Genomic DNA, 23,188 nt, shown 5'->3' on the forward strand with positions numbered 1-23,188 from the left:
TTTGTTTCCATTATCTGGGCCTTTGGTGGATGTGAAAGACTGCTTCAATAAAGCCATGTGGTCATTTTGTGGTTTGAAAAAGGTAATCAGTGCTCAGAATGTCAGGACTGTTGAGGATAAAAATCAAACTATAGCAAACTGAGCTTGCATGGAAAACACTTTTAATGGTGTTGAATATTGAAACTAATGGCTCAGACTGTCATCTACTAGTTAAAACAGCATCTGAAAGGTCCTGAAATACAAGACCATTAATTCTGTGATTTCTGAGTTAGCAAAGAATTTTCATACTTGCCTGGAGGGACTGTAAAGTTTCTGGCTGACTGGCTTTACCCTTGTGGAGCAGCAGTCTGTGGGGGATTCCTGACACCTCCTTGAAGAATTGGGCCTTAAGTGGGTCAGTTTATAATCATGGACTGGAAAAGTTCTCCCAAAAGTCTTTGGAGATTATTATTATTTTTTTAATTGATAGTGCAACGCTAGTTATACATAAAAGACTGAATTTCATGGTATTAATGGCTCTGTAGGGATTACGCTACAGAGATTAGGCTAGGGATGTCTGAAGCTCATTCTACCTTTTGGGTCAAATTAAGGCATCCACGAACAGATGAATAATTCATATTATGCAACATAGCAGAAAATATAAAATGTAGTCACCACCACCGCTCTGATGTTATGAATATTTCTCTTCTAGTGTCCCTTTAAGGAAGAGCTAAAAATGCTTTTCTACACTGTTTGAAGCATCACATACTGCGTTTCTGCTTGTTCCACTTTTACATTAAAATTCTGCTGTGTAAATTTTTTAATTCTAATCTGAGATGCCAACTTCAAGGCTGCAACATTACATCAAATTAAACTGGCAATGTTAGATGATTTTATACACATTTCCCTGTGATTCAGCATGATGTATTTGATATTTTTTAGGAAACTTGACAAGAATTTAAAATAAGGGACTGTTTGTTATTTATGAGGCGGAAGCCGGTGGTGGAGAAATGGGGGAGGCACGTCAAATAATCTTTTAAGCACTGGGGAGCAGTGTTGGGGGTAACACATTACAAACGTTACGCGTTACAGTAGTAACAGAAGTAATTAACGTGTTACCAGTGGGATCTCAGGTAATATTATTACATTTAAAGTGTTACGTAATGTGTTACCATCGGAAGTAAACAGTTTATTGTTTTCATTTTTCACTCATCAATACTGATTAACACTGCTGCGCTTCCGCCAGTGCTCCACCAGAAAAAAAATGTGATGTCATTATATGCTACCATAAGGGTGCCTCCAGTGATCGGCAAATCTGGGTCATGCCGTAGCCTACTGTGCGTTACCATATTCGGTCTGTTTCCACTGATATACCTGCAACGTCTTCAATGTGTCACTTTCTGCTTTTGCATCTTAAGGCTGCTAGAAAGTAGCCGTGATAAGGAACTGGCCTCTGGTTTGTCTTTTTCCTCGTCCCAATGTCTGGGTGATGTTAGTATATGTTGGATATGTTTCTATTCACATCTCCCACAAAAACTGCAGAGCAACGCCAGCACACAGTCCAGTTCTTATGCATTACTCTCTCTGGTGCTGCTGTAGCTGACCAGCACACCTGGAACCAGCAGGTGGTTCTTCCAGCTTCAGTGTATTAATTGTCGCTCATGATAGCAACTGACATGCGCGCCATTCTGTTTGTTGTGTTAACCTCAGCATTTGTTTATTGTGTTTCATATCATAGTCCCACAAATGTTTATCCACATCACATAATTATCAGACTTTGATCCTCTGACTTTTCTTTGAAATTTGTTCATTTTGTGTGGTATCATAGGTGGCTGTCATGCACCCATACTCTGCTGAAGTGCACACACACACACACTTGTGTAATGATGCAATCTGTAAGGAGGATTTGCATTTTGCTCAAGAAATTAGCTGATTGTCTGGTGATAACTGTCACTCCCATGTTGTTTGCTCGTTGCATATTGGATGTATATGATATGGTGGAGGGAGTGTCATGTACTTTCCCCAGTCAGTCAGGGAGGCTCAAAGAAAAATATTGTAGCTTCTGCCACACCTCTCCTCTGATCTGTCAAGCACAGTCCCTAAGGCTCTGTAACCCTATTATTTGCGATGATGCACATCACACAGGGACATTTCGGGGACATTAATTTGAGGTTAATACAGCAATGGTTCTTTCAATTTCTCAATCCTGGTTTTCATGTTCCTTGCTGTTGGCATTGTAACCATCTAATCAGGAGATTATTTACACCTGGGACGGCAGGTGAAGCTAATTAACTAGCTGGTAGGATGGAAGCCAGCTGCACTCTGGTCCCTGAGGCCCACAACTGAGAAACCCTGCCGCACTGTATCCAACATGATGCCACTGTTTTATGGCCCAGCAATCATACTGTGGACCCAGTGTCCAATATTGTGCTTATGAGCAGTACTGTCCTCGGAGCACAATGCTATGTTACATTTTGTGTTAACTGATCCTGAGTTTAGGCTGTTTTCAAAGCAAACACATATATAGAAGCCAGGGTTCAGTCATTTAAAAAATAAAAATAAGGATCTCTGATACGGTCTTGCCGTGTTTTGCTTTATTTGCCTACATTTTGAATTTTTCTTTGAGATGTCGGAGCTTTGTGCCTTCACACCAAAATAGTGGTGGTATTTACATCATCGAAAAATAACAAGAAACCCAACAGCAACATCTCTTTCCAGAAACAATGTCTCCATTACTGTGGATTATCCACTGGGCATCTTGTCAAGAGTAAACATAGGGACTATTTCCTGAGTATAAAATTGAGCAAATAGGGGAAAAACAACAAAACAAAGCTAGATAAGGCCTGCCGTCAGAGACAGCCTGTGTGAGAAAGTATTTTTGGTGAACTGATTTAAAAAATGAGTGCAACTGAAATCACATTAGACCCTTTTTGAGATTACAGTGTATTGTTATTTATTCATTTATTTTTGATAATGATAATAATAATAATTATTATTCATTAATTTATTTTATTTATTAAAGTAAGAAACAAGGGCTTTGTGAAAAAATTAGATATGCTCCTTTTCATGAAGGGGCATGTCCCTGTTGGGAGTGAGAGACAAACTAAACAAAGTTGTGCTTTACTGACAAGTTTTATAAGCAGTGATATTGAAGAGTAAGGACCACACCAGCACCTAAAAGGACCCAATGACATTTACAGGTAAGTTTATTTGCTGTTTAATGACCTGCAGCTGAGCAGCTAATTAGCTACCTAGCCTGCAAACTGACAGTGTACTCTGTTTGTTTGGTCATTCTAAACAAGCTATGGTTCGGGACGAGACATGTGTGCATGTTTGTAAGACAGATAGGAGGGAGACTTTAGCAGGAAAGCTAATGTGGTTGTATTTTTTCCTTCAAAGGAGAACACAAAATGTGATGTACAGAGCGTATGTGTGATGAAGCTGATTCCCCATTAGCTGCATAGACTGTATATGTAAAAAATTAATGAAATTAAATATGAATTTATGTACAGTCTGTGGTTAGTTGCGGCTACTGTGAGTTCAGAGGCTGGTGGGTCTCTGCTCACATGTGTGTGCAACCAGTCTCATTTACATTGCCGTCCATTGTAACGGTAGCAGGGTGTTTTTATTGACCCACTAGGCTGCTGTAGTTTAAAAAAACTTTCTTTCTTTTTTTTTTTTTATATATCCACTATGCTTTAGTGACAGGCAGGGGGTAAGTTATGGCTGGGCGGGCCGTCTGGTTTGCAGTAGAGGTGCTCCTCGCATACTCTCCCCCTTATACTTGTTGACATTTAGAGCAGAGAAGATATAAATGGCAAATGTAGCCAGGAAATAGTAAATTACTGGCTCAAATATATATTCAAGTAAAGAGTAGAAAAACAGTTTTAAAAAAGGAACATAAAAAGTACTTGTTCCTGAGAAAACATACTTTTTTGGTCATGTGCATTACTCGTAAAGTGTTACTGCCCACCCCTGAGTGTGTCCCAATACATAGTTTGTCAATTGCAGTATGCCAAAAATATCAGGACTGCATCCAGTTGCATTACAGTGTATGCTGAACAAAATGCTTTTCTGGCTATTCAAGCGGTACATACTTTTTTGTGATGCACGTGTATAATCAGCACATTAATTCTATGCTGCACGAAGCTAGGTGGACTGTGACAGCTATGAGCAAAGGGTCAGTTCTGATGAACTAGTATGTCCTAATTGTATGCAAACTCCATGCAACAGTATGTACTTTGTAAGGGCAGCTGCAGTATGTCTGAAAGTAAAAAGACAAAGTGATGTGTGTTGTTCAGGCTGTTCTCATGCACTGTTTGAACATTTTGCTACAAAAAGTAATGCACCAAAATTCATACATATCCCACATATTGATGAGCGAATAATTTGTGCATAACCCACGTAATTTGGAAGGCTGCGGACGTAAAGAGGAAAGCGTTCCCAATTGGTCCAGTTAGGAGGCAGGTAGTAACAGTGGATTGGTCACAAAACACGGGACTTTCCACTGGGACTCTCCCCCAAGACACTGGTGTTTTGAACGGTGTGAACTGTCAGTTAACTTTGAGTCATTTTAAGGTACGTTGTTATTGTGTTTCTTTTCTTAAAATTTACTTCCATAACTTTACATAATTACAAAACCTTACGTTGAGGATGTAATATCATTTGTGAGGCGTTAATTTGCAGGATATCCTACAAACCACTGCGTGTGCATTTTTGTAGGACATCATACAAACCATCATATCATATCATATCATATCATATCATATCATATCATATCATATCATATCATATCATACCGTCAAATCATATGCATGCAATTATTTTAACAGATATTGCGATATGAGTTGTGATTTAGGTGGAAATTTTTGCATTTCATTTTCACTGGAAAAAAAAGAGACCATGGGAATAACATTTTTAAAATGGGCGTACTTCCCCTTTAACATCAGCCACTATGAGCTGCTAGTCATTTCAGTACAACTAAGGCTGTAGCAGGTTGTAGTTGAATTGAGCAAGGGTGCAATTTATTTATTACCTTCTCCGAGGAGGTTATGTTTCGCTTTGCAGCAGGATTACAAAAAAAACCCACTGGCCTGATTGTCATGAAACCTAGTAGAAATGTGCAGCGTGGGCCCAGACAGAACCTATTAAATTTTGGAGTGTATCCCATTCACAGCATGGATACACAGAATATTTTTCACTTTTGTTAACATTGCAAGACAGGGCATTTGGCCTTGCAGAGGTCTGCGCTCTCTTAAGGCTCATTTATACTTTTCGCATGAAAATAGATACATCTGTTTCAAACGTAAACATCACTGCCCTCATACTTTCATGCATCCTTGATGTTGGCATAGATACAGCTAATAGATGGCATTATAGGGCAGAGTCAAAACAACAAATGAGGTGAGGGTGGAGGAGGTTGAAATATTGAACCTTTAAGCAAAGGCAGCGTTGTAGATGGCGGTGGACTGTGTGGCTATTATATAACCTACATCCAAACATGTGGACAGAGAATTTTTTCAGTATATTACTGATTCACTGATTCACATTCAATTTATTCGTCGTCGCCTATGGTCATATCTCACTTGAACCACGCTACACCGCCTCCAGTGGTACTGCTCAATTTTGTTCGTAATCGTAAGCTTTCAGAAAACATGCACAGATATAGACAAAATGAATGCAGAATAGGGACAGGAGGCTCTGTCCATCTGTCTCCGTATCTAATGTTGAGCATATGAGCCCTTTCAGTGGTATATGAATCCATCTTATTATGTGTAAGAAAATCAGCAAGCTATTTCACATCAACATTTAAAAAATAGTTATGATGCAGTGTAGGTGTACCACATATTGAAGGTAAATGTAACTGGGTTGCTGCACACGTGTAGTTACAAAACATCACACCTATAGTGTGCTCCATGTGTCTAAGTCCTGTGTGTCCATTGAAGGTTTATGTAAAGTCTTGGCAGACACTGAAAGTTGAGATTTTAAGGCCTTGCTCTGACACAAGGTAGGTGTTACAGGAGCTGGTTCTCCAGGCTAACAGCAGAAATCAATGCCGTGATGATTCACCTTAAACACTCACCACACACAGATCTACCCTTCATCATTCAGTAAAGACAGCAAAGACAAACACCCTCATTAACAGCAGTGAGAGGAAAGTTAGATCTCAACTAAACACACACTTCTCCATGCGGACTCATACTCGTACACACCTGCACCTGCTCTTGTGAGGGCCATTAATCAGTCTGCTAAAATGTCTCAAATGTCCCCAACTTCAAAGACAAACATCACTCCCTCACGGACTCATAGGAAAGAACGTGCACGTATACGAGCACACGTGTTTGTGCTCGCAGACGCGTTACTCAGGCATTCACACCTACTCACTTCAGAAAGACCCATCAATCATGTACACATGGTTTAACCACTCAGGAAGAAATGAAAACTGTACACTCACACACGCACACACATAACCAGATGGAAATACACACATTTCATCTTGATTTGCTGGATGATCTCGATGAGCTCCATCTCTGTAGGCATGTAGCCCATGGTCCTCATGCAGTCTGCGATGTCTTTGTAATGGATGAAGCCATCCGCATCGTAGTCAAATTCCTTAAAGGCCTCCTGGAGCTCTGACAGACAGACAAACAAATGACAGCAACAAAGCGTAAAGTAGGGTAACATATTTTCTCCCAAGAGTCAAACACACATGCATGCACAGTGTGTGCACAGATAGTTTCACTTTGAATCAAGTTTGAACTTATCTGTAAGTTGTTGACTCCAACAGACTGAGCTGCAGCCAGCCCTTAAGTACAGCAAGTTATGTTGTTTTAATTGATTTTGTAGCTCTGAGCCAATGTCTGGCAAACATTTCAAGTCAGTCTGAGAAACGTTCAGTCTCTTACATGAATCACTAAGAGAAGCAAAAAAATCTATGCGATTGATAAAGCTGCGCATTGACTAGTAATTTATCATGCGTCTGCATCGTAATTACACCACCAACATCTTACCATCTAACTCCTCTGGCATCAGCTCTCTCTCCTGTGGAGCACAGAAGAAGAGAAAAATAAACAGTGGAAATAATTAGAAGACAGCATCGCAGGACGGGATGAAAAATCAGGGTGGCCTTAAAACAGCAAATTCTCCTGAGAAATATCCCAGTGATAATCTGTTTTTGACTACCAAATTAGAATAACATGCATATCATGTCAACACAGCCGCATGCTGACAGTAAACTCTAATGGGATTTCACCCTGCGACATGTCTTTCTAATTTGCAAAATGACACAATACCGCCACACACTCCTACGTGCACGCACACACACACAGGCAACATCTGCAGCTTCCTGTGGGACATGCGGCATTAGCTCAAGTCTGTGCATACAAACACACACACCCACACTCAACCATGTGACAGGGAGATGCACCAACCTCACAAAGGAATGGATACATGTAAACTAAGACACGGATACCCACGTGTATACACTTGCATACATAAGACATCGTTTGCATAAAGCCTTGTGTGTGAAACGTTCAGTATTCTCTGCCTTGTTTTGACATTTGCTCAGGGTGATCTCTCCCTCTCTTCCTCCTTCGTTTTCTCCCCTTTTCATGTGTTTGCAGGAATGTTGAGGCAAAGCTGGAAGCCAACTCTTCACATAGACGGTCATTAAGAGTAATTGATTGCAGTGTGATTTAGGTGCGCTAAGGGCTTTAAATAGCAATATATTAATATATTCCAGTGGTTGCAGACAGATGATGTTGCTAAATACACATTATAATATGATGACCAAAGTTGCAATACTGTACAAATGCGTATCCTCAGGCAAGATATACACCCCACATTTTAGTTTAAAAAGATAAGTTGGCCATAAATGCAGCGGTGGTGATCACCCCCCCAATTTATGCCCCTCGCCCCCGACAGCCCTGTCCAGAGGCATAATGTTTTTGGGTTGTCCAGCCTTCCATCTGGTCCTCTTTTTGTCCTACTGTCATGAATGCAATATCTCAAGAGGTCGTAGAGGGAACGTCCTCTGATTTGGCACAAACGTCCACTTGGAATCACAGAAGAACTGATTAGATTTTGGGGGTCAGAGGTCAAAGCACTGTGACCTTTTCCTTGTCATTCTTGTGAATGCGATATCTCAAGAACACCCTCCCCCTCAGAGAGGGTCTTTAGCAGTGGGGGAAATATAGTGACCTGCATGCCTTCACTTATCTATCAAAAAATGTTGACAAGCTTGTGTTTCTTGCCAAAAATCTGTGAGCACTATTTGGTGCTTTTTCTGTACAGGCCTGAATTGTGACATTCTGTAATAGCATATTTATATTTAGTCAGCCTAGATTCTGGGTACAATTTTATTTATACTTTGCTTCTAGGAGATGCACTATATTCAGGTGAAAAAGAACCTGCTCCGGCAATAGCCATGGCCAGAGGCATTGTGTCTGTCTGTGGGTACATCCCATCCTTGTGAACCTGATATCTCGAGAACGCCTCAAGGGAATTTCTTCATATTTGACACAGATATCCACTTGGACTCAATGATGAACTGATTTTTGATGGTCATAGGTCAAAGGTCAAGGTCACCGTGACCTTGTCTGTCGCATTCTTTTGAACGTGATATCTCAAGAACGTCTTTAGGGAATTTCTTTAAATTTGGCAAAAACATTCACTTGGACTCGAGGATGAACTGATTCGAGAGCGGTAGTCAAAGGTCAAGGTCACTGTGACCCTGCATCAATCTCATTCTCATTCTAGGCGATATCTCAAGAACACCATGAGAGAATTTTTTCTAATTTGTCACAAATGTTCAATGAACATTTCAGTCCAATGAATTGATTGGATTTCGGTGGTTAAAGGTCAAGGTCAGTGTGACCTTGCATCTGTCGCAATCTCGTGAACACAATATCTCAAGAACACCGTAAGAAAATATCTGATTGTATAGATCTTCTGTGGTGCTGGGGGAGGATGTGTGTGAAGCATCCACGTTTTAGAGTTTGTAGCCCCTTTGCAGCAACATATATATTTAAACCACTGTCAAATGTCATGGCTACATACGAGTCTGGACAGACATGGGTGTAAACTGTAATTTGACTGGTTTATGGAGGCAGCTGACAGCAATGTTGTCTTATGTTTGATCTTTTTTTTTCAAAAAGCGGAAGCTTGTCACAGGTGCTGAATGTCTTAGGTCCGGCACTGCATATGCTCATACACAAACAAACCACATTGGCAACTCGTGTATCTGTCCTTGAAACAATGTTCTAATTAGCATGTCTGTAAACATGTACTGATTTGAATTTACATATGTAAAGCTTGAATATTGAAAGATCATGAAATGAAATTAATTATCTAATCACTCCTGCCTTTAAAAAAAAAAAGACTGTGCTTATGCCAACAGCATGTTGACTCTAAGGCTTGCTCACAATGTGCAACTCTTCTACCGAAGCATCATTGCAACCACAGGGAAAGCGAGAAACATGCAAACTCAGTCATCTTCATATAGAGCAACCAAGCCTGACATATGGAGATATCACTTAGTACAAAGACCGCACCAGCCTGAGGATAGCTATAAGTTCAAAGAAACAAGACTGACACACAAGCTTATGAAAGCTCTTATTTATTGTGAGCACAAATGTGCACAAATCTGCTGTGGGTTTGTTTTTCCTCACTTTCACACAGTAAGGAAAATACTGAGGCTGAATAGCGCTGAGATAAAGACACAGTGGCAGAGGTGGAAACAACACATTATATGTGTCCATGCAGAGTTCTGGTGTTTCTATTATGTTAGGCTTTACTATTATTCAGCTGTATTTCAAAGAGAAATTTTGCCCATTTTACCTTGTCACATGCATCTGATTTCTATAGCAACTACATGAAAGGTTCTATGAAAATAACTTGAAAAATATGTATCATAAAGAGGAGATAGATACCCTTGAATGTTAGAATAGTTTGAGTGCATCAGTATAAAGTGTTTTACCTTTGATCCTCAAGTCTATTTAATGTGCTCGCCTCACCTTAGTTGTATGCTTTCACATATTTACGTAGGACCATTTGCTTTAATCAAGTGTCTATTTCTATTACTTCATTGCAACTTTGATTAAAGAAAATGATTTTTCAACCTTCAGTTGCTCTTTTTTACTCCTGGAAAAGTGAGAGATAAAAAGGCAAATCAGAGAAGCAGTGGCACTGAAATGCAAAGAGAAGTGCAATATTTTCCTCCTAATACGTGTTGGCACTCAGGGTGGCTAATACATAAATCATACAAGGTCATCCTGTTCAAGTGCACAATAGCTTCAGGAAAAGGAGAGGCCCCCATAGTTTATTTGGAAGCTGCTCCGCATGGCAGCCGTTCAAATGTTTATTCACTGTATAATATTGCCAACAGAGTCAAAACTCAAATACAATGCCAAGATGGGGTTGCATCAAAGAGTTACCTCACTACACGTGTACTCTGCCTCAAATACTAAAACTGTTTATATAAACCTCTTAAGTTTTAATATGATTTTTGATGCTGCAGCATAAAAACTCTGTTGCCAAGAGTCTAATAGCACTGTTTACTCTGCACAGGATCCTCCAGCCCACAAGGGCATATTTCGATAGCAAGGTCAACACATTAATTGGGTTTTTTTTCATCCAGAAAGGATTAGACAGCATGCCACGCAGAGTCTAGATTCATCCGTCAGAACGAGCCCATTAACAGTTAATTTCATTCTGCCTGCCTTCACATGGTCCATTGAGCCGCCCACTGCTTGTAAGCATGACACATGGATACAGAAAAGGTACGTGACACACACATATGGTCCTCAGGTAGAGAATACGCTTAAAAATACAGTTACGGTATGCACATGATGCTCATGGATGGGTACAGATGATTCTGCCTCACTTCCATCTGTCCTACGCTGAGGTTCTAACATGTAAATGCATCAATTGTTTTTCTTTAGCTATTTGTCTCTCCCGGCCCCTTCTCCGGTCGGATCTAATGAGGGCTGACAGTGAACCTTGCTAAGGGGGTTATTAATACTTGTGTTGAGGCAGGGATTAGGACTGCTGAGGGATGGATGGTCTCCCTGCTTCAGTGTCAAGGCAGCAGCCAAAACAGTGTGTCCTCTGTCCTGTAGATACGATGCAGACCTCTCTACCTGGCTACTAGTAAATTCAAACCAGGGACTGTCACAGTAAAACAAGGCAGATTGGTTGTGGCAGGTGAGGTAGTAACTCACAGGAGGATGTGGAAGTGGAGCCTACAGTAGCCCAAGGTCACTGTGAAGCAGTTTTCATTTCCCAGAAACTGCTTGAAAACAATGAAATGGTTCCATTAATTATTAAGAAATCTAGTTATCAAACATATTTAATGTTCATAGGCACACAGCTCCCCTTAGTGTAGATTTCTCTTATGTTGTTATACCATCTTTTACAGTCAATCCCTCTCCTGTGATGAAGGCATTTATGGAAAAGCCTTTGGCTCTGCTTGATAATAAGGTCTCATCCCAGTCCCCTGTTGTATGCCACCACACACCAGCCAAGTGTCTCAGTTTACATCCATGTCTGTAAAAACATGGATGCTTCACACCCACTGTCCCCTCTATAGCACAGAAGATCTATACAATCAGCACAGTTTCAAGGTGGACACCCAAGATAAGTGCGACCAATTAATTATCAAATACCAATGTTTACAATAACAATTTGGCTGATTGCCAATACCGATGGGTTTTTTTTGTTGTTGTTTATTTATTTTTTATTTATTCCCCTTTTTGTGCCAGGGAAACAAAGAAGTCATTACGTCAAAAAACTGTAATGACTGTAATGGCTGTCTGCCATTACACTATCATTGAATGAACATAAATTCAATCATACAAATTTGTGAAATGTTTAAAATAATCTTCCTTCACAGAAAAAACAACAATACACATCTTATATCAATATATATATATCATAATTTTTCTCTCTAATATCTATTCTATATTGCTGTGAAAACATAATCATAAACATATTTATTCAACTTTCTCGCCAAAAACTTACATTTTACAAGATTACGGACGAGCAGTATGGAGATATTTTGTGGATTCAATTATGTGTTTTTGGACGTTTTAATCTGGGGCACCGTCAGCCTGCATTAGGTGGAGTTGTGCTGCTACCCACTCTCCCCTTGGATCTCCGCAAGTGTGTGAGGACTCTAAAACTTCACCTGAGCCTCCCTCAGCATATGGGTGAGTAGATAATGGCTGAATTTTCATTTTTGGGTGCACTATCCCTTTAAGTGACTGAGCAAAAGTCCCTTGATCTGAGTATTGAGCCTCTATTTCACTACTATACAGTTTAAATAAAACTCTATGAAGCGAGGCACAAATAAAAGGGAATACCAGAAAAATATTTGAATCAATCTATTTTTTTATGGGACAAGTACTTAAAACATGTACAGTACAGGCCAAAAGTTTGGACACACCTTCTCATTCAATGCGTTTTCTTTATTTTCATGACTATTTACATTGTAGATTCTCACTGAAGGCATCAAAACTATGAATGAACACATGTGGAGTTATGTACTTAACAAAAAAAGGTGAAATAACTGAAAACATGTTTTATATTCTAGTTTCTTCAAAATAGCCACCCTTTGCTCTGATTACTGCTTTGCACACTCTTGGCATTCTCTCCATGAGCTTCAAGAGGTAGTCACCTGAAATGGTTTTCCAACAGTCTTGAAGGAGTTCCCAGAGGTGTTTAGCACTTGTTGGCCCCTTTGCCTTCACTCTGCGGTCCAGCTCACCCCAAACCATCTCGATTGGGTTCAGGTCCAGTGACTGTGGAGGCCAGGTCATCTGCCGCAGCACTCCATCACTCTCCTTCTTGGTCAAATAGCCCTTACACAGCCTGGAGGTGTGTTTGGGGTCATTGTCCTGTTGAAAAATAAATGATCGTCCAACTAAACGCAAACCGGATGGGATGGCATGTCGCTGCAGGATGCTGTGGTAGCCATGCTGGTTCAGTGTGCCTTCAATTTTGAATAAATCCCCAACAGTGTCACCAGCAAAACACCCCCACACCATCACACCTCCTCCTCCATGCTTCACAGTGGGAACCAGGCATGTGGAATCCATCCGTTCACCTTTTCTGCGTCTCGCAAAGACACGGCGGTTGGAACCAAAGATCTCAAATTTGGACTTATCAGACCAAAGCACAGATTTCCACTAGTCTAATGTCCATTCCTTGTGTTTCTTGGCCCAAACAAATCTCTTCTGCTTGTTGCCTCTCCTTAGCAGTGGTTTCCTAGCAGCTATTTGACCATGAAGGCCTGATTCGCGCAGTCTCCTCCTAACAGTTATTCTAGAGATGGGTCTGCTGCTAGAACTCTGTGTGGCATTCATCTGGTCTCTGATCTGAGCTGCTATTAACTTGCCATTTCTGAGGCTGGTGACTCGGATGAACTTATCCTCAGAAGCAGAGGTGACTCTTGGTCTTCCTTTCCTGGGTCGGTCCTCATGTGTGCCAGTTTCGTTGTAGCGCTTGATGGTTTTTGCGACTCCACTTGGGGATACATTTAAAGTTTTTGCAATTTTCCGGACTGACTGACCTTCATTTCTTAAAGTAATGATGGCCACTCGTTTTTCTTTAGTTAGCTGATTGGTTCTTGCCATAATATGAATTTTAACAGTTGTCCAATAGGGCTGTCGGCTGTGTATTAACCTGACTTCTGCACAACACAACTGATGGTCCCAACCCCATTGATAAAGCAAGAAATTCCACTAATTAACCCTGATAAGGCACACCTGTGAAGTGGAAACCATTTCAGGTGACTACCTCTTGAAGCTCATGGAGAGAATGCCAAGAGTGTGCAAAGCAGTAATCAGAGCAAAGGGTGGCTATTTTGAAGAAACTAGAATATAAAACATGTTTTCAGTTATTTCACCTTTTTTTGTTAAGTACATAACTCCACATGTGTTCATTCATAGTTTTGATGCCTTCAGTGAGAATCTACAATGTAAATAGTCATGAAAATAAAGAAAACGCATTGAATGAGAAGGTGTGTCCAAACTTTTGGCCTGTACTGTATGTTGGGACAACAACTGAGTCCTCCTGCCCTCAAATTCACACACATTATGATGTTTGATTAAAAGCGGAATGATTTACACAAATGTAACAGTGTAACTCACAGGGTATATTATACAAACAATCCTTGTCAAGTCTACCAACTACACCACAAATCTACATTTGTTGTAGTTCTCCCTGCAGAAGCCTAATAACTGCTCCAAATCTTTCACAGCTCTCTCAAAGAGCAGAGCCTTTTCCCCCAGATCTTACTGTATAGGCTGACCATGTGTTCTAACCAAGTGTCTCTGGATGTATGGTATGTACATAGATATTCCAAATATACTGACAACTCAGGGATATTTTGTAAGACGAATAATTTTGACCTTCTGCATGTGAAATTTTTACCTTTTCAGTTTTGTTAGAACATAAAATAAGTCCTTGTGATTACTGTCCATTTCCCACCAATTATTTTAATGGATATTTGCCATTCTGAGTTCTGTCCTTGAAATAACAGAGTTTTAAGTTGCTCTCATTACATCTTGGATCAGATCCACGTCCATTTTCTCAAAAGACACAACCAAAGTCTTCTTCTCTGTCTCCCACTACCTCAAACTTTTCTCTAAAGGACTACTAAGGACTACTAAAGCTGAATGATTTGTGAATTCAAATCGATATAACAATGTGGTAGAACACAATTTTCAAATTGCAAAGGCTCTTATTTTTTTTTTATGCTACACAATTTAGCCAACTGAGAGAGAGAGTCAGAAACACCTGGCCCAATGGGCTTCATGTGCAGATTTGCTGACCTAAGCTCCACATGACACGTGAACAAGAGCAGATTAGGGCTGCTACCACGCTACCACAAACCCAGTGCTCGTAGTATTACCATGTGAAAATGGCCAAGCTTTAAGAGTGATCCACATGTTTACTAGGGGTGAAAATCGTAACTTTCATCTCAATATGATATTATATTGATTCTTTAAACAACGATACAACATTTGCTGATATCCAAAAGTCTGCAACAATAAGACTTCAATTTAATTCAATTCAGGGGCCTGTGATTGATATTAATAAACATCTTTTTCTTGGCTGCACACAATTATCCGCCTGGTGCTAGGTGGCTAACACTGTTGAATGTTTAGGAAGGAGGCGGGCTTGGACAGAAATGGTGACGCATGTGCAAAAGAAATTAAAAAAACTTCTTGTTGATTCAGGAAGGTTGAATCTGTGAATATCTTAACAATTTTACCAAACCGCATAGAGCTGGGTTGATAAACACTGACTGTTTTGGCAGTGCCTTTTCCAATGTGCAGTGCTTATTACGATAGCTACACCACATCAGTATAAAGCTACAATTGCAGTTACAAATGACAGAAAACCAAGTGCAACGATTGTTAGAAAAGTGCTTCTCATGAGGACGAAGAAATTTGACAGAGGCAACCGCCGCATAATTCTCTATGCATGAAAAACCCTGAAAGATGATAGTATGTATCGATCACTTTGCATTGATGGTGTTGGATTGTTGATCATTGAATTGTTATATTCATCCAGACTGACATGTCACACCCCTAATATTTACTTATTTCATTGTTGTAAGTGCAGCTCAATGCGAGCATTTGTTGTCAAGCAGCACAGAGAGCGTGATGGTGGATGTGCTGAGGGCAGACAGGTATTCAGGTGCTCACGTGTTGCCCATCGGAGAAGAATTTTGCGATAAAGTTGTTTCATGTTAATAAAAGTATAGTGTTGGTTTCAGTTGGTTCATGATGCTTCCCAAGTGCTGGGTGACGTTAACACCATGTTTACAACTGAACTGGACCTTAAGTTATCTCAATATTTCCTAATCGGTCGAGCCACATTCAGTTACACTTTAGTTTGTGTGATTTGTTGCAATACTGTAACTGACTGGAGATCAGTAAGCTTTATTTTTATTGTCATAGTAACATTCACCCCTGGCCTGTTGTTCTGTAGTGCTTTGTGGTTGATTTTTAGATTTAAGTCATTATGTTTGTAATATGTTTACAAGTCTTGAGGTTCCAAGTTATAATATTCTACTGTGATTAAAAATAAAGACGTTATTTATATCAATTCACGCATCAATTCATCTCATTTCATCATACACATAGGCCTGGCCTACATGAAAGAGCAGTGTATATGGTCACTGTAACCAATGTTGCATACACTTAATAATACAGATGAGGAAGACGATACAGACAGGGTTGGACACACTGTTAATCCAAAAACAAATCATTATATGCTATATTACAGTTAAATATACGTAAATAGTGCTCTCTATATAAATCAACTGATGTTTTGGACAGAAATGGGGAAGGTGTCATTGAGCTGGATCATTGCATTGGCGCATTTCCAGCTGTCATTTTCCCAAATATTCTGTGATGCCCTGCAGCAATCTGGGATCAGGGTATCAGGCATAAACAGAGCCAATGCTTCACTCCAAACAGCCGGGGCATTAATGGAAGCCAGCTCAGTGTCCAGGCAGTAAATCATCTGTGAAGTGGAATTACTGAAGTAAATTCTTGGAAAGGATGTTCTGTGTTTTTTTTTTTTTTTTTTTTTTTTTTTTTTTAGAGGATGAGTAACAGCCCACAGTCCTGAGCAGATGGTTTCATATTTGATTGAATAGAGGTGGGTAGTAATATTGACTTTTCCACAATCATTTAACCTATTCTATATGAGCAATTACTGGTTTGCCAACAGGTCATTCATTTTTCGATAGTCATGGTTCAGTGCAAACAGCTACATTCAGTGTTTATATTTGCAATCCATAGTTACCACTTCGAATCAGCTGAACAAATAGATCCATTTTTCAACTCAATTCTGTGTAACTTTAAAGTCAATGTGTTCTTGCTCTCAGCTGTGGCTCAGTCTATAAACCTCCACTTTATCAACCTGTCTTTGTCAGTTTCTTCTAACTATCACTCTAACATTCTCATGAAGGATGGAGACCCAAATCTATGTTTTTGTTGGCCATTTTTATTTGATTCCAGCAGTTTGGTCTAAATGAATGGATAGCCAATCACATCCCTTTCTCTGCCCTGTTTGTCTTGATTGGTGATGATGATGAAAAGTGTCATTCTGAAATAAAATGGTAATTGGGGTAAATTTCATTGTGAAATACAAACAGACTTTTGACAAAAGAACATTTTGGAATAGAAATTGCTAGAATTAAATAAAAATATTGGAATATGTTAGGATTTATCGCCTCCTTGGCATGGTTATGGTTTAGTTTGTCTGTTTGTCAGCAAGATAATCGAAAAAAAACCCAACTGGCTCAATTTTCATTAAACAATGTGAATGGGTGTAGCATTGGCCGAGGAGGAGAAAATTAAGTTTTGGATGGATTAGAATTACATGGCATATTATTTTTCAATTTTGTTAACATTGCGAGATAGAACATTTGGTTGGTGGAGGTCTGTGCTCTTTGAATGCCCATCTAATATTCTGTTTTTTTCCTGTAGTCAGTAACAGGTGTTTGGGTAAGGGAACCATTTACGTGGTATGACATGTACTTTGTAATCAGCTGGCACACCTGCTATTTATTAGTTGCTGTTTCCTGACACATTTACCTGCTCCTGGTGATACTTTTTATAAAACCAGGAACTTGAAACTGTAACTATGGGCTCATTTCATCATGCTAACATGTGTCCCTGGGGGGGCCATTGGTGCGTGTCTCCACTGCAGGAACCACCCCTGAGGGACAGAGTTCCGGAACTTTTACGGGGGCTAAACAAGTCCCTGCCTCGGAGTAGGTACTCAGAACGGCCCTGAAAGACTCCTGGCTGGGGCTTGGGGATTACTTGCTGCTGATTGGATATACTCAAGGAGGGATGTGACGACAACAGAAAGCAACAAAATAGCCGGCATTTTTAAAACTCAGCAGACGAGGATTAGCTCGTTCATATAGCTTTATAGCCGCCATGTAAAAAAATGCACTAAACAGTCCGTGAAAAAATATTTTTTCCAGTGGATATCTTAGTTACAACATGATTGAGCTAGCAAAGCAGTTTTGTGTTGCTATGTGTGATATTTATTCAGTTGTGGGAAATCACGATGTCTAGAAAGCATCAGCTGACAGGGACAGCTAACAGCAGCAGCAAAGCTAACATCAGGACGTCATCTGTTAAAAGCCTCCTGTTGTAGGATACGACATGAAACTACTCCAGTTAGCTCAATCATGTTGTAACTAAGACATACGCTGGAAAAAATATTCTTTTCACAGGCCATTTAGACGCCGCTATCGGCTAACGGCATCCCTATGTCGCCCCGGTCAAAATGGTCGCGCAACGATTACGTCACATCCAGAGGCAGCCCGTAACTTTACAGGAACCTTCCTCGTACTCCGCTCTCTCAGTGGAGACACGGCGGTTGAGAGGGCCGAACGAGAGGACGTTCCTGTAGTAGTTCCTGCCCCCCAAATAGTACCAGGAACTTCTTCAGTGGAAACGGGCCTACTGACTTTCCTTCCTCATGTCTTAGTCCCGCCCATGGAGAGATGTAAGCAGAGGAGGCAAGGAAGACACACAAGGACGGAGGAGCCAAAGCTGCCGCATGAGTAACCCTTGGATCCAAAGCATCAGTCCTAAAGGTCTAGTGTGGGGGATTTAGTGGCATCTAGCGGTGAGATTGCAGAATGCAGCCAACTGAAACTCCTCTTGTTTGCCAAGTGTGTAGGAAATCTATGGTGACCGGTGTGAAAACGCAATTGGTCCTATCTAGAGCCAGTGTTTGGTTTGTCCATTCTGGGCTACTGTAGAAACAACTTGGCAGACCCCATGGAAGAGGACCCGCTCCATATATAGATATAAACGGCTCATTTTAAGATAACAAAAAGCAACGATTCTTAGTTTCAGGTGATTATACACTAAAGAAAATATACTTGTTTTATTCCACTGCCGATATATACCACTAAATCTCACAAACAGGACCTTTAAGTAGGGCTGTATTCAACCAAAGAAAATGGTGTCTGCAAGTTATCTCTAGGTTGATCTAATCACCACAGTGCACTTAGTGCACTCTACCTGGTGGGGTCTTATTAATGTAATATTCCTTTTAAATCTTCTGATTGATGTAGAAATTGTTATAATCAATAAGACTTTTTATTTTCTTGTATTATTGTAATCTGCAAAATAATACACCACATGGCTGCATAAGAATGTGTGTATGTGGACTGTATTGTAAAATAAAAAACAAACTGCTGCTTTGTGTGAGGTCAAAACACTTATATCCTATATATTCTAAAGTGTTAGGTTTATCACACCAGAGGTGACAGATTTATATCACATCTCACCATGTCACTGTGTTCTATTGTATTATCTCTAGGTCCCTATACATGACACTACAAAGTGAGCAATGTGAGAGTAAAGTGTGACTCAAGAGTCATGTGGAGGTGTGGCATTATATGTCGCAGAAGGCAAAAAAAAATCTCACCATAGCCCTTGGGGGGCTCTGCAGTCACGCCGTTTGACAGAAGACTCATTGTAGGTCTACACCTGTGTTTCCTCACTCTAAGCTTTTCCACAAACCTCCTCTCTCCTCATCTCCTTGAGGTCCATTTAAGGGGTTGGAAGAATCAGAATCAGAGAACCTCTGTGACTGCAAAGGGGGCACAATTTCTGGGTCATCGGAGCAGCGAGGAAGCGAGGAAGCACAAGTAAATATGAGGAAAAGGACTCTGTGTCTGTTTTTGGAGTAACCTTTCCACTAACCAACAAGTGCTTCAAGGCTGTCACAACATGCATTTGAGTATGAGTGTTAACGGGCTGTTGAACTGACCTGTCCAAAGAGTTTATTGAGGTAGGAGATGTAGGCAGCGGCCACCACTGAGCTGTTGCTGAGGCTCCTTTTACTGTGCCGACGTCCCTCCTCCACAACAGAGTCCTTCCCCCGGTCCGAGGAAGACTTTGAGCTGTGAAGTGTGCATTTGCGTGCAAAGTGTTGAGAGCTGTCATCATCAAAGTCAGGCCTATAATTTGCCCTCATAACTTCCTTAAACAAACATACTTAATTGCCTTTTGGGTCATTTATTCCATACTGTTTCCCATGAAGTAATTGCTCAGTTTGAGGGAAATGACTGAAAAACGTCAGCAGTCCAATCACCTGACATTAGCAGCTACATCAGTCACTAAGGAAGGAAAGGAAGGAAATGTTTCGTAGGAGGACAAGTTTAAAATTGTGAGGGCTTGTTTTGCAGCTGATGTATCAATCGATGACACTAATTGGGTGCACAAATCTACACAGCCCACTCCCCTTGTCCTAATCAATGTTGATTAGAAACAGAGAATGATAATAACCAGAATTTCTTGGAGAGGCTGAGCTGAAGAGCCTTGTTTTTGAATCTCCCAGGGGCGGGCGCTCTGCCAGCGGCTGCCCCCCTCCCCATTCGTGGAGACATGCTAGGAGAGAAAGAAGCCTTAATCAATTCAAAGTGCACTACATGTCATGTAAATAAATATTAATACCTTTTAAAAAAGATTTCTTATAACCAACAATAAAAGTCAACACTGAAGTGAAGCCTGTCTTATGGGTGGACCTTCCTGTTTCGTGGATTGTTTTCCCCAGAAACTCTGTAAAAATGTACAAATCTTTCCAAAGCAGGCAGACCATCTCTTTTTCTATTGATGAACTTCTCATTCCTACCATATGAGACATTTGAGATCGGTCTCTTGTTTATGTCGGAGCCCCAAATTTTGATTTAGACTGATGTAATGTGCAAAATAAAAGAAACTTAACAAGTACAGGATTAAAGCTCACAACCTCACCTCTTAACTTAACTGTTAAATAAATTAATTTGACTTTGTAAGTGTATCTGATCCTTCATTTTCCACATTTAGTTAGATGTCACTGACCTGGCAGCAGAGGATGGTCTACTGTCTGGTCCTCCCTTTACACTTTTCACAGACATCCTGAATGGAAGAGAGGATAAATATGGAAAGGGATATGAGCATGAGGGAAAGACTAGAAATCTTCAATGTGATAGTGAAAAGAGACGAAGAAGAGTTTTATTCCGAAGGGATATGTATTTTAGACCAAAAAAGTTCAACATTGTTAAAGCTGCATTAATAAGCAAGCAGCAAACTAATTAGCAAACATTTTCCTTCTTATACATCCATCTGTGACATCATTAGCATGTTTAGTATTTTCAGTTGTGTCACTGGCAACATGATGAATTTAAAGGGAAACACCACCTAAATTATGAATTTGAACATGTTATTTCCATGGCCGAGGAAAGTTCAATCAATAATTGTGAACATGAGCTACTCTTCCTCAAAGCCAGAAACCAGAGAAGTCTCAAACTTGTGACGTCATAGGGTATACAGAATGGAGCTGCTCCATAGACAATGAATGGGAGCCTGATATTTTGACCCACAACAAAATCTTTCTGTTTTTTTTTTTTTTTTTTTTTTTTGAGGGTTGTTTTTTTTTAACCCAAATGATCTTCTATTCTATTGCAGTGTTCTCCGTTCTGAAACAGAAAATGTACCCATGCACTAACATGTTAAATATCACATGTTTCACCATTCATTGTCTGTGAAGCAGCTCCAGACTTTATATTCTATGACATCACAAATCTGAGTTTTAGCACTCTGGGAGAGTTGTTCATGTTTACCAATACATTTTTATTGCCTTAGACCATAGGAATAACATGTATGAATTTTGGAATTTGGGTATAGTTCTCCATTGTTTTAGCTTTGTTTTTCTTTCCACCAACCCCTGAGGGAAATATCTGGCTTTTTCATTTGCTAAATCTTTTACATGTTCACAAGCAAGTTGCTAATTTTTTGTATCAGCCATTTGATGCTGGGCAGGTAGTCCACAGTGACTTAGTCAAAGCTTTTTTCTTCCTAAAAACAACTACTTGCTGTGATAGAAAACAAGGTTGATAAGACTGAACCATCACAGTAAATCTGATGTAAAACCCAAACAATTAGCTGGTTAGCTGGTAAAACACTCCGTAGAATCATACTGTACTGATTAGAGCAGCATGAAAGAGTCTTATTCTTGTGAATGCGAATTCAAATTTGGCACAAACATCTACTTAGACTCAAGGATGACCTGAATAGATTTTGGTGGTCAACAGTACAGGTCACTGTGACCCCACAAAACATGTTTTTGGCCATAACACAGGACATCATATTCTAATTATGACAACATTTTACACAAATGTCTAACAGGATAAAAACAATTAACAGGTGATGACAATTTATATCCAAAAGGGCAAAGGTAACCTTCACTGTGACATCATAATGTTCTGCAAAAACATTTTTCTGGCTATTATGTAGTGCTTTATTTCAGGAACAGAAGGGGACACATTTGGTCAGATGCTGAATTGGTGACACTAATCTTGGATGTCCACCTTGAAACTGTGCTGATGGTATAGATCTTCTGTGCTACCAGGTTAAAGATGTGTGTGAAGCATCCGTGTTTTAGAATATGTAGCTTCTTTGCAGAAACATACTTATTTGAAGCATTGTCTACTGTCATGGCTATGAGTCTGGACAGAACTGGATATTAACTGTAACTGCAACTTGACTGGTTGGCAGAGGCATGCAACCACGAGGCGGTAATTTGAGTTTTCATTATGTTGCTGTCTTGCGCCTTAAATTGAGCCTTCATTTTCCCAGGAGATTTTGTAACCGCTGGCAGACAGAATTGCATAGTAAAAGCAAGACATAGTATAGGGAACTAATCTAAATGCCAAAAGTATCATCATTCTATAACCATAACAATATGCAATCAACATTTACTTAATAATAGTAAGTTAAAGCATTGACATTTTAACTTTACAGTTTGTAAAGAGACATGGACACTGGCTGCTGTTTAAAGACTACTACATCTTGAGGGTTAGGGAGGAGAAATCGCTCCAGTCCAATTCAGAGACTGATTAATGTGGACAAGAGGACGCACACCCAAGCAATAAAATTAAAACAACACACAGAGTGGGTGGGAAGCTCAAGACGAACGGTTCAAAGGTACACAGAGGAAGAATGGTGTGGAAAAGTGGAAATACAGGAGTGTGAGATAGAGGAAGGTAGAGGAGGGAAAGATGAAGACAAAGGGAATGAATGACAATTACATGTGTAGGGCATGCAGAGGAAGACGAGGAGAGACTTATGGCTGTCTGTTTGAGAGGCAGATTAATGTTCTGTCATGGACCTCTGCGGTT

General features: G+C 40.1%; 1 protein-coding gene across 1 annotated transcript in view; it reads right to left on the minus strand.

Annotated features, from left to right (window-relative positions):
- cabp4 (calcium binding protein 4) overlaps positions 1-20,926 on the minus strand; it is a 28,416-nt gene extending 7,490 nt beyond the window's left edge. Inside the window, exons 1-5 of the mRNA XM_078163245.1 lie at positions 20,871-20,926; positions 20,316-20,417; positions 19,798-19,930; positions 6,990-7,020; positions 6,468-6,611 (exon numbers count right to left, since the gene is read on the minus strand). Coding sequence (XP_078019371.1) covers positions 6,468-6,611; positions 6,990-7,020; positions 19,798-19,930; positions 20,316-20,417; positions 20,871-20,926 — 466 coding nt within the window. The remainder of the gene's footprint in view (positions 1-6,467; positions 6,612-6,989; positions 7,021-19,797; positions 19,931-20,315; positions 20,418-20,870) is intronic.
- Between the last annotated feature and the right edge of the window lie 2,262 nt (positions 20,927-23,188).

This window comes from Epinephelus lanceolatus, chromosome 3, assembly GCF_041903045.1.
Source record: "Epinephelus lanceolatus isolate andai-2023 chromosome 3, ASM4190304v1, whole genome shotgun sequence".
In the NCBI taxonomy this organism is placed as follows: domain Eukaryota; kingdom Metazoa; phylum Chordata; class Actinopteri; order Perciformes; family Serranidae; genus Epinephelus; species Epinephelus lanceolatus.